Source organism: Halichoeres trimaculatus, unplaced genomic scaffold (genome assembly GCF_033239565.1).
Source record: "Halichoeres trimaculatus isolate MK-OKI-2021-1 unplaced genomic scaffold, fHalTri1.1 fHalTri1_scaffold_13, whole genome shotgun sequence".
Classification (NCBI taxonomy): domain Eukaryota; kingdom Metazoa; phylum Chordata; class Actinopteri; order Labriformes; family Labridae; genus Halichoeres; species Halichoeres trimaculatus.
In genome coordinates this window covers 34,464,437-34,476,875 of record NW_027437191.1, presented here as the reverse complement: position 1 = coordinate 34,476,875, position 12,439 = coordinate 34,464,437, and the positions used below count along the sequence as shown (strand labels likewise).

The following is a 12,439-nucleotide window of genomic DNA, read 5'->3' as shown; positions in this document are numbered from 1 at the left end:
TGTTTTCAAACAAGTTCTTATAGATGGCACAATTTACGGAAGCGTATTGCATTCACTTGAAGAAAAAAAAACAACTCAGGTTTTTCAGAGTAATTTATTCTTCGGTTTGTTTTTTTGTGGTAATTAATTTTGTTTTTCTGATGAATATTTTTTATTGGTTTGTTTTTTGTTATAATTATTTCTGTTTTATGAGTAATTTAAAGAAAGTTGAGGATAAGGCATATATGTGCTGAACAGGATCTCTGATCCGTGCGGGACACAGGAGCCCACAGGATTTTGAAGTAGCTCGATACCTCAGGGAAAAAAAATTACTCCTAAAAACAGGAGGAAAAAATTACCACAAAAAACATCAGGTTGAGGTTCTCGCAGGATTTCTAAGTATCTCGATATTTCAGGAAAAAATTACTCCTAAAAACAGGGAAAAAGTAATCTGAAAACAGAAAAAAAATTACTCATAAAAACAGAAATAATTATAACAAAAAACAAACCAATAAAAAAAATATTAATCAGAAAAACAAAATTAATTCCCACAAAATAATAACTCATGAAAACAGAAATAACTATAACAAAAAACAAACCAATATAATAATTATAACAAAAAACAAACCAATAAAAAAATAATCAGAAAAACAAAATTAATTACCACAAAAAACAAACCAAAGAATAAATTACTCTGAAAAACCCTGAGTTGTTTTTTTTTTCTTCAAGTGAATGCAATACGCTTCCATACAATTTTAACCAAATGTGTAAAAAAAAAACATTTTTGTAGGAAATTTTGTCAGGAATCCATCCATGTCACTTTTAAAGGTGTACAACTTTGACTTTTTTGTGTAGAAGCCAAAATAGTGCAGCTTGATCTTCCACTCCCATTCATTCTTAATGCGGGAGCTGAGAGGGCTTCTTATAAGTTCGCCGGCTTTGAGGGCTCGCCATTCAAAAACCGTTCGGGAAACAACAAAATCCTGAATAACTTTTGTATAGCAGGATCCAGTCTGTGATGTGAGCGACTTTCAAGGAGATACCACTTATGGTTTCTGAGTTTGTAGATTTTGTTTGAAGGCAAAAAAAGTGAGAAAATCTTATTTTGAAAGGCATATAGCCAGCTTCCTGTTGAAGACAGGTCAGGTTTTTTAGGCCGTGTCTCAATTCAGGGGCTGCAGCCTCCGTAGCCAGGCAGCCTTTGGAGGACCCAGCCTTCGTAGCCTGCGTAGACCGCAAAGGCCGAACTGAATTGAGACGGTCTGGTCTACAAAGCATTTCCTGTTTGTCACCCTCAATGTCACACAGCGCCATCCTCACCTGTCAGGCTTACATTACTTTTAAACACACGTAAACCAAAACCTCTCATCTCAAACAGGATGATTTTTACTTTTTTTTGCGTCATTATTATTATCATTATTATTATTATTATTATTATTATTATTATTTTCTTAATTAAAAGAGTATAGAACCACCATTTACATGAGAGTAAGGCAACAACGTACATTTTCAACATCTGAACAAGTGCTGGGGGGATATAGATTAAAAAAAGTATAAAATCCATATAATAATGAGAAGATTTGTAAAGAACTGTTTGCACATTTAGTATATCACTTGAAAAGAGCCCAAACATATTTTTACACAGTAAAACAAATATTCTTCGATGTTTTAGACACACAATCACAAAGTTGTTGCCAGAAATCCTTCACATCTGGATAAAACTAAATGGGACGGACATTTTGACGTTGGTTTAGTCTCTCTACGACACTCCTAGTGGAAACTAGAGCCGTTTTAGTGTGCCCAGGTGGCGCTACAGAGCAAATTATGGGATGTTGGGTGTCAAGTTTGGTATCATATAAAAGTTTTTGGCAATCAAAATGTGTGTGCCGATTTTTGGTGAGTTTTTGAGCACGTTCAGGGGGTCAAATTTGAGCTGAAAGAGCAGAGGGAAGAAGAAGAAAGAAACGGACCAAATACGACGGTGCCCCCCCCTTGGGGCGAGAACCCTAATAACACCCACCACCTGTAACCTCCAATGCAGTTGAGAGAAACTGAAAGGTTTAAGGATGACACAATGAGCCATGAAACCACGTAGTTTTACCTTTAACCCCGAAGGTGGGTCCCTGCGACGGCTGTCTGAGGCAGGCGAAGGAGTTGAGCTTAAGGTGTGCAGACAGAGCCTGGACAAGGCCGATGGTCACCGTGCTTTTACCTTCACCCAGAGGCGTGGGGGTTATCCTAAACAAAAACACCATGTTTTAATCTAAAAGTGTGCACGGTGTGACTGAATCTGTATGCATCTCTGATTTCCAGTCATGTACGGTGGCCCTGAGAGCTCACAGTGCCTTTTCCTTCACAACTTTAAATACAGTATACAGGAAGTTTGACTCACCCAGCAACGAGCACATATTTCCCATCCTGCTGCGTGTGGAGGCGCTCCAACAGCGAGAGTCGGACCTTGGCTTTGCTCCGGCCGTAGGCTTCAAGCTCCTCGGGCAGCAGTCCGATCTCCTCAGCCAGCTGGGTCACCGCTTTGGGAGTCTGAGCTCTGGAGATCTCAATGTCGCTAACAAGCACAAGAAAACAGGCAAAACTTTCTGATATAGTTTTGGTTTTAAAGCATCAAATCTGGAACAGTATCCTATTTTATTTCATTATTTTACTATTCTATTTACACTCTTTGCTGTTCTGTTTTCTATGGAACCCCAAAAGATTCATAATTAAATAAAAATAATATTTAGAAAAAAATACCATTTTGATAAATAACAGAAAACTATGTAATACGGCCATTAAAATGTGAAAAATGGCACAATTATTATTAAATATGTTTTACTATTTTTTAATGTTGAATTACTATAATCAAATTCTTTATAATGATTATTTTAAAAATTTCAAACTTCTAAAATAATGACTTTTTATTCATTTTCCAAGCTTTTATAGATTGAAAAAAAAAATCTGCTTAATTGTTTAAGGTCAATTAGCTTGAGAGGGGTCTATCTGCAGACCTCCGCTCTCAGCTGCTTGGGGAGAAACTCTGAATCTGACTTCCTTCCTGCAGCCATTGGGTCTTAAATGTGCCATGTACTCCTGTTTTCAGCTTTTCAGTCTTCTCAGCATTAGTGACAAGTTTCTATATTTGAATCAATCCTGCAAGTGCTGCTGCAATGTCTGAGTAAAGGATCGGCCAATCACTTAGCTGGCTCCGCCCTATGTGCTTTGACTGACCAAGTTATTATGCTGAAAAACCACATTATGAAAAAAAATGACTTTGTAAAAAAATATTTTTTATCTAATAAAAGCATGGAAATCAAATAAAAAGTCATTGTTTTAAAAAGTATGAAGTTATTAAAACAATTAATATGAAATATTTAATTATAATAATTCAATGTTAAAGAATAACAAAAAATATTTCACAATTTAATGGACATGTTAGATATTTTTATCTTATTTATCAAAATGTTATTTATTTCAAAATGTTGTTTTTATTTATTTATTCATGAATCTTTGGGGTTCCATAGTTTTCCCGCTTTAAACCCCTTTCATTGCCGAAGCTTGTGGTACTGACTTTTTGTCAAAGCACTTTGTAAACTTCTGATTTTAAAGTGCAATAAAAATGTATTATTATGATGAAAAAAGTAAATAATGTTATATTCTCCCATGGTAGTCTCTATATCTGGTGGTTAGTACCTTGGTACAGGGGTCAAGGGCTGCAGTTTGAGGCTGCGTAGACACCAGGGGTGGTACTGCTGATCCTGGAGCCAACGACTGCAACCACGCACCACATTCTGTCAAACAAACAGGAGAGAAGAAGAAACAAAGTAAGAACAGATCAGTGGAGCCAGAATAGAGTTTAAAAAAAGAGTAGAGAAGTAAAGAGATGAACCTGTGTCCTGTAAGCTGCTGTGAGGTTTCCCAACCCAGACTTTGACAACATCTCAGAGGAATCGTCTGAAACGAAACAGATTTCAGGTGATGACTTTATTCTGGGAGTCTTCCCCTCTCTCAACAACAGGTCAGACTCGTACCTGTCTCACAGCGGATAACAGCTGCTCCTGGTCGAACCCAAGCAGGTGGTACGTCCATATCCCCGGCCTCCAACAGCACGACAGCATCAGCCTGCATCACCTGGGAAAGAAGGATGGAGACAAAACTAGTCGCTCTTACTTTTCTGTTTGACTGGCTCAAAGGCCTCAGTCTGTTAAAAAGGTGCAGTACAGGACAACATATTGTGACTGATGCTGGATTTTAATGAGCTAACACTGACACCTAGTGGTCAATCACTGGAACTTCAGGAACTGTACATCAGATGGTTTAGTGAATGGAGAATAAAATCTAAAGCTATAACAGAGTCAGTAGTAACAACATTAGCAAAGGGGGAACTATAAGCTAATAGTAAACACAGCTAACCACAAACTTTTTGCAACTACTTCTTTAATCCTCTGGAAGGAACAAATTTAAACTTATATTTAAATAAGTTTTGGAAAAGAAAGTTACACAGATCCCACAAACCCACCTGTCTCTGCAGACTCTTGGAGCTCCAGTGGCTCCTGTTAACTTCCATACCACTCCTTTCAATCAGGCACTGCAGGGCCAGGCTGAGGGGTCCTTCTTCTCCAACCAGCAACACAGTTTTCCCGTCTAAAGGAGCATCTGTAGAAAAACAACATCAACACATTTTCTGATTATTTTTTTATAGAGCACTTTCCAATCACAGAAAAACATACGTTAAGTATTGAAATATTAACCATCTGAGCTTGGGTTGGCGTATGAAGCTGCTTCATGTTTGGCCTTATGCTCATTTCCTGTATATCCAGTGTTGTTGTATAACTTTGTCATGTTTTAGGATGTAAAAAAAATCTCAGCCAATACATCAAACGGCATCATGATAGTGACACTGCACATGCTCCCCCTACAAATAAAAATCTTATATTTTAAATCTATACTATACTCCATTATACCCTGTAATATCTCTACTAGCTCTACTGCAAACAACTTGTTGGTTTCCAGTCAGCATTTTTACAGGAAAACTCCACGACATGTTGGTGAAGTGCTTCTACTTGTTACAGGGATGCTCTGAATAACTGTGACGTGAACTTTGACCCCTGCCCTCTGAACCCCAGGGTGGCTCTCATATAGTGCTGCTGAGTCAAGTTTTCCCCTGGTCTCCAGGAGTAAAAGGTCTCATGGTGGGGAACAGGTGGGCTTCATTTGGGGTTGCAGTTTTCTTTTCTTTTTTTTTTTAAATTTGCTTTAATGCTGTAATTATTTATTATTTATTTATTTTTCTTTTTTAATATCATTATTTTTACATTATTATTATTATTATATCACATTATAGTTTTACAATTCAATTTAATTTGTACTATTTTTATTTTTATTTTAATCTGGTATTCAAGATATTTGTACAAAAAAATTGTTTTTGTATGTGAATTTTATTTTTTATTTGCTTTAATGATGTAATTGATTGATTAATTTGCTTTATTTTTTATTTATTTCTTTTTCTTTTTTAATATTATTAATATTTTTATTATTTTATTGTATTTTATACCATATTATAGTTTTACACTATGATCCCATTTTTTGTTTTATTATGATGGGTTTTTGTTGTTTGTTTTTTGTCAGTGTATTTTGTTTAGTGTTAGTGTATTCATGTCAAAGTACTTCAATCTGTTAGCTTGGTTTATTCGCTTTTTGGTCTGCTGTAGTAAACGTTGTTTCGCAGTGGTGACTCACACCTTAAAAAAATTGAGTTATATATAAAAAAGTTATTTTGTCAGTCAGTGTTTTCATTCAGTTCGATAGACCCAACACCAAAAACTCACCATGTTTCTCCAGCAGATCCAGGACCGCATTGGCTAAAGGGGGCACAAAGCCTTTGCTCAGGTCTCCTCGAACAAGACGGCCCACATTCAGATCTGTTATCCTAACATGAGACAAAATTGACACTAAGAATTATACATTTATAACACTATACTTCCTTTTTTATAAGGCTATAAAAGATATTTCATCACTTTTTTGATTAAATTTTAAAAAGACGCGTAACAAACATCTTGCAGTCTCTTTCATTCGGGTTAATTGTGAAGGGTCCCTTGCTAATTTATCAGTGATTGGCGACAGGAGGCTCACACTGTACTCTGATTCAGTCTTAATCCTGTGCATCCCTCTCTGATTAGAGCTGAACGTGACTCAGCATGTGACGACTATGTTATCTCTGTGGGGAAAGAGAAGCTGCACAACTGAGACCGGGCTGACTTCAACTTAAAATGTCCACTACAGGAATATAAAACCTGTCTGTGACTTTTAGAAAAAATAAAAAATACATTCACAAACTACAAAAAACAAGTATATGGAAAATGTAGTACATTTACCCATCTACATCCTTTTTGGGGTTTAGCGTGTTCAGCACTCGGCTGGTGAGTGACGCGGCGGGGAGGTGGAGGTAGATCCCGTGCACCCTGGGATCTTCATTTAGCTTCAACACCTCCTCCACAATCTACACACACACAAAGAGAAATGACATATGACCCAAACTTTATGAATAACAGGTGGAGCGTGTAATGATATCTCATGAGTACAGAGTGAAAGATGGATGTCAAAACTGGGAGGTTACTTCCTAGTCCAGTTACGAAAATACATACTGCAGTATACTGAGTCGACATAAATGCCAGGGGAGTGGTTCTTCATGTACTGACATGCTCAACAATCAGCGAGCAGGAAGAAGTTTTGCTCTGGATTAAAACCACAAGAGGAAAATGAGGCGAGTCACTTACTTCATCCTCGCTGCAATCCTTCGCCAGACAAATCTGAGTGATGTTTAACCCAATCTGTGAACACAAAGATGAAGAAAGGATGATTAATTTGGATTATTGAGTACATGAATAAACAGAGCATGAAAGAAGACACAGAAGTGAGGTAGTTACCCTGCCGGCCATTTTCTTATTGATCTCCAACAAGCTGTCATCTTCACCTGTCTTTACGCACACAAACACAAACACAGAGCCAACAACAGAGCAACCTTCAGTAGTTTGACCTTAAGGTTAAAGGTGATGAGGCAAAGCAGGTGAACTCAGTCTCATGATATCAACATTTCAAGGCCACCTTAGACAAACCTTTAACCTGTATATTATTTATCTCTACCTGTACGATGGCTAACAATGGATGGACTGCTGGATTTCTTCTCTGTAGAGCGCTGATCGTCTCCTTGGTGCTTTGAACGACTATCCTGTAAGAGAAAATGGTCCAGTAAGCAGTGTCCATTCATCTGTTTTTTTTAAGTACTGGCAGCAGGTTTGCCAGTATTTTACAGTGTATTCTTTACAGTGCTGTTTTTAAGCATAACAGGATTTTACTGTTAAAATTTCCAAGTATATTGACAGTAATTTGTGACAGTATACCAAAGAAAACTCTGCTTTCAAGAGCAAAAAATGTTACCCATTGACAGATACAAAAGTTCATTTACTTAAACAAAATTCATGGACAATAATAAATGACATAAATAACCTTACAACTTAAAAAGAAATAAAATGCCCACAATGCACCTGGGTAAAACTTGCAGAAACATGATGATGTAGATGTGTTTTATCTCCACTCCCATTCAAATACCTTCACTTTCAAGTTAACATGCGTTTCTGATTTATGTGGACACAGATTTTTAAGTTAAAAAACATTTTGGAGTTAAGATGATGCTAACTTCTCACAACAACTTAAGTAATCTTTTGTCATACTGATTTAAAATAATATGTTAGAACAACAAATCACTTTTTACAGTGTAATGAAACATTAGAAAACTTAGATGTTGTAAAACAATGATGGAATGATAATTTTTAGTGCAAACTTATGCACTTTTTCCAAACTATTATTGCTGAGATGTGGTTTTTCTAACACAATATGCAAAAGTTTACACCCCAAATGGAGCGATTCAACCAATTTAACATTATTTTAGTAAAAAAAACTAAGACAAAAAACACAATAAATTGCTATTTAAGAACACAATCTTTCTTTACAGGCATGGACCACCTTACTACGCATGTGACAATAAGTGGGAGGGGCTTAGGTATTCACGTGTAGCGTTAACACACTGACCTACATGTAAAAAATATAAACATTAACTACAAAAACTTTACATTATAGCTATTTTTATTGTTTGTTTGACTGTATAGTTATCAGGAAAATAATTAATCCTTCACTTTTTTGTTTTTTTTGTCAAACCGTAAGACTTAGCTAACATGCTGACAGTGATGCTAATAACAACACAAGTCACATGACGTGAAATAAACCGTTTGGAAAGACTAAATCACTTGTATTATTGGTTTAGCTCTGTCCTCCTTATGATAATGTTTAGCTTCGTGTGTTTGGCAACAGCAGAGAAAAGTTACGTCAGCTGGCGGGAGACCCTCTGATGATACGCACGTGCAGAACGGGCTGCTCGGTATCAGCAGAGAAGCCGGTTAAAGCGGAAGTCGACTTTCATCGCCGGCTTGTGTTAAAACAGTTAAATTCTCACATTTTCCTGTTTTTATTTTAATCATAAATCATACAAAGACAACTGGACTTCAGCTGCTTGTGGCTGCACTTCCTTAAAAACACACATTTCTCCCTCACCTCAGAGAACTGTCGAGCCCCTCGTCCAGCTGCGGTTGTTTCCCGAAGCTGGTCGCTATTTTGGGGTTAGTTCCCCCGCTGCTCGTGGCGCTGGCTGTCCGGAGGATTAACCGGCTGCTGGAAGTACCGACCGGTAGGCATCTTCGCGACAAGCCGCTGACCCTGCTTCCTGAACGGGATGTGGGTATCCGGAGGCTGCCGCAAGCGTTACGAATTAAAGATAACTTCATGGCTGTTTTTACTCTTTTACTGAAGTTGTGGTGGATGTGTTCTCCTCTTGTATTCCGTGGGGCTAGCGGGTTCAAGCCTCCGGGAGTAAAGAACACAGACGGTTGAGGAGGTGGCAACAGGGTCCTGATGGAAGCCCGGTGTCTTCAAGGACAGTCGGAAACTGGAGGATTCCGGTTTTGTTACGCACGAACAACCAGAAAAAAAAACTACACAGAGAATTAGAAAAAACTCCAAGCACTATTTCGTTCGATAGTTAAAAGAAATAGAAGAATAACGGAAAATTCACCCTTCATTATGTGATATTTTGTACATACTGCTACTCCTTCCACAATTTTTTTGATATGAAAAAGACGGTTTCTGTCTTGACGTCATTAAAAAGTTTCGGCCGATTATTTTTCCAAAGAAAAAATGAAAATGATCTCAACACTCAAGTAAAAATCTTCATAAACAGCAACATTTTATGCTTTTGTTTCATAGGTTTAAAAAATCCGGGGTACACTTGAAGGCAGCAGCCCTTGGAAGCAGATGCAGGCTCGCGGGTTTGAGCACGCGCCTTCACGTGTTACATATTCACAGAAAAAAAAGAAAATGTGACAATGAGCTAATTTATGGAAGCCCATATACGACAGTTAAAAAAATTAAAATAAAAAACAGTTGAAATTATGGCATAACAAAGTTATAGTTATAGGATAAAAAGACAAATGTATGAGAAAAAAAAGTCGTAATTATGAGATAAAAATCGAGATAAGGAGATTTAAAGTCAAAATGATGAGATACAAAAGTCATAATTATGACAGTAGACAGAAAGAAACCTTCTCATAGACAAGCAGTAGCTTCTGAGTGACCAAGGTACGTTTTATCAGTCTGTTTTTTTATTATTATTATTATCTCCAGCAAAGCAATTTTTATTTATTTTTTTTATTTAATAATTTTTTTTTTTTTTTTTTACAAAATTTAAGTATTTTTGTCTTTTCACGTATGGGCCCACTGAAACTGCCCTCCAGTTATGAATGAATGCTTTATTTTGGTTTACAAACAAAAAAATAAATAAAATAAAATCATGTTTATACAAAAAAAATAAGAAAAGAAAACAGTAAACATCGGTACTTTTACATTATTTTTACATTATTTCAGAACATGACGGCTTAGGCTGAAAAATTTACTTCAATTAAATTTCATTGTAACCTTTGATAATTTTAGATTTAAAGTCTAATTAAAGTCTTCTTAAAAACTAACATAAAATTACATATCATTTTATTGTTGAGTTTATTCCATAACTCCACACCTAATACTGACACACATCTGTTTTTGAGATTAGTCCTGACTTTGTGAGTTTCAAACAATAGCAACCCCCCTGAGTTATTGCTATGATGGCGTTTGCATGTCTGCAATATATGATGGAAATAGGAAATCTGATGTCAATCATTACTTATTTATGGGTATAACTGTTGTACAGGCTGTTTATTTTACTATCCAATTACCTGTATGGGGAAAAATTAGCAGCAACATTCATCATTTGAATTATTATGTTAAATTTGATCATATGATGATCGTCAGGCAGGGGGGCCATTGGCTGTTTGATTTTGTTAGTCTGACCCCCCACTTTACGCCCATGTATTTTTCACTAACATTAACATACACATCAACATATCAGGTGAGAACGCCACTCAGAAGCGACCTGGGCGTACCTGTGAGAATCATGACGTCATTTCACTTGCGTCTCTGTTATACAGTCAGGGCTGTTTGGTATCAGTGCCATCCACACTTATAAAGCAAAGCTGCGCGCTGGAGTGATTAATATCTGCAGAGTTTTATTAAAAGCACATGTCCTGTGCTGTGTCGCTCATATTAACGTAACGTAAGTTTTCTTAACTCTCATTTGGTTTATACACAGCATCTGCTCTAACCTTTCCAATTGACGCTCCTCAGAGGCCAAACCGACCGGTCTTCATTCCTGAAGTCTCTTCATTACAGTCACAGCATGGCGTGGCGCAATCGTTAACCCAACAAAACCACAATGAATACCAGTTTCAGCTCCAAAGATAGCAGCAGTACGCGTGTTGGGTCCTTTATTTATCCTCACAGCCCGGAGAAGAAGCTGGTGGAGAGTTGAGGATGGAGCTGTGGCTCCACATTTCTCCTACATCTCAGGAAAACAAGTGAGGAAGAGCAGAAACAAACAGGTAAGGAGCTTTTTCTCATTTTGCTGTGCGTTTGTGTGGGTCCTAAAATGAGCTTCAGATTTACAGGCTTTATGCTAAAATACATTTAATATAAGTTTATGATTCTATTTAGCATTTTTAACCACCTTAAATCACTATTTTGAAGCTGAGGGAAATTCCCCTTTAAATATATGAAAGTATTTTATTAAAAATATATCTCTGAAGGATGTTGAGCTAAAATTAATCTATTTTTATTCCTTGGCTTTTAACCCAGCTTGATCTTAGTACATGTACCTTTGCTTTATTGATTTATTTACTTATTTATGCCTGCACCATCTTTTATGCTCAGCACTTTGTTTCAGCTGTGGTTGTTTTAAAGGTGCTTTATAAATAAAGTTGAGTTGAGTGAAAATACATAAAATCAGACTTTCTGAAGAGTTATTATACATATCTGAGATTTGGGGGTTTATCCACCAGATTTTATCTTGCCATTAATCTGATCATGTGATAGCGAGTAAAGAGAAGTACAGACGATTAGTTTTTGTGGAGAAACAAAAACACAGGTGAAGACAGCAGCATCAAGCCCTGAAGTAAGTTTTGCTCCTGTGGACTTGATGTGACCCGCCTCCTTATTTAAGATGGAAAGGTTGTTTTAAAGTAAGAGTGTGAAGATATCTGATTTACAGTATCTGCTGATGCTTTAGTGAGATTAAAAGTCAAAATACATGTCAGGAAGAAGGCGTCAGATACATCACAAGTTTACAGAACTAGTTTGGTGAGGAGTAACAGCTCCAACTATTCTTCAGGGAACCTGTTATGCCAGTGCTGGGTGGGTAAGAGCTGGAAGAGAGGAAAGGTTGTAACAGGCACGACAGCTTAAAATAGACAACGGGTGTGTTTGACTTACACTCTGAAACACAAAGTTGACTTTATATGAAAAAAAATGGGATTAGCACTCATTTTAATGGTAATTAGAAATTGAAAAAGTTGAGAAACTTAGTTTTTCTGAGTTGGATCAACAGAGAGAAAAAAAGTTTTCAGTCAGATGTTTTTATTTGATGAGTCCACACACATGCACAAAAAGCCCTGATCTACTTGCTGCTTTATTCATTGCCAGAAAATTTGCGGGAAAGTCCAATAAACAAACTATTGGTCCAACTTACACAAAAAATGGTTCATTTTTTTTCAAATAACTGTTTTAAGCTGGACTAACAAAAGCTAAATAAATAAAAGTCTCATGTGCTTAGTTTTTTGTTTCATTTCAAATAACCACCTTGTATAAATCCAACTTATAATAGTTAAAGAAACCTAAAGTTTCCATACTTTTCAGTCAAATTTTCTCTGTAACCAAACAGAAAAGAACTGCCTTTTGTATATTTAAAAAAAAAGGGTTTACACAAAGCATTTTATTCTGTGACTGCGTTTTGTAACCGTGAGTGAAGAGGGAACACAGTGGCTATGTGAAC

The 12,439-nt window shown here is 36.6% G+C and overlaps 1 protein-coding gene across 1 annotated transcript in view; it reads right to left on the bottom strand.

Moving 5' to 3' along the window:
- mthfd1l (methylenetetrahydrofolate dehydrogenase (NADP+ dependent) 1 like) overlaps positions 1-8,969 on the bottom strand; it is a 52,443-nt gene extending 43,474 nt beyond the window's left edge. Inside the window, exons 1-12 of the mRNA XM_074685851.1 lie at positions 8,581-8,969; positions 7,117-7,201; positions 6,900-6,950; positions 6,750-6,803; positions 6,348-6,472; positions 5,802-5,902; positions 4,493-4,629; positions 4,005-4,104; positions 3,863-3,927; positions 3,667-3,764; positions 2,372-2,545; positions 2,081-2,217 (exon numbers count right to left, since the gene is read on the bottom strand). Of these exons, the coding sequence (XP_074541952.1) occupies positions 2,081-2,217; positions 2,372-2,545; positions 3,667-3,764; positions 3,863-3,927; positions 4,005-4,104; positions 4,493-4,629; positions 5,802-5,902; positions 6,348-6,472; positions 6,750-6,803; positions 6,900-6,950; positions 7,117-7,201; positions 8,581-8,810 (1,357 nt within the window). The 5' untranslated portion in view covers positions 8,811-8,969. The remainder of the gene's footprint in view (positions 1-2,080; positions 2,218-2,371; positions 2,546-3,666; positions 3,765-3,862; positions 3,928-4,004; positions 4,105-4,492; positions 4,630-5,801; positions 5,903-6,347; positions 6,473-6,749; positions 6,804-6,899; positions 6,951-7,116; positions 7,202-8,580) is intronic.
- Between the last annotated feature and the right edge of the window lie 3,470 nt (positions 8,970-12,439).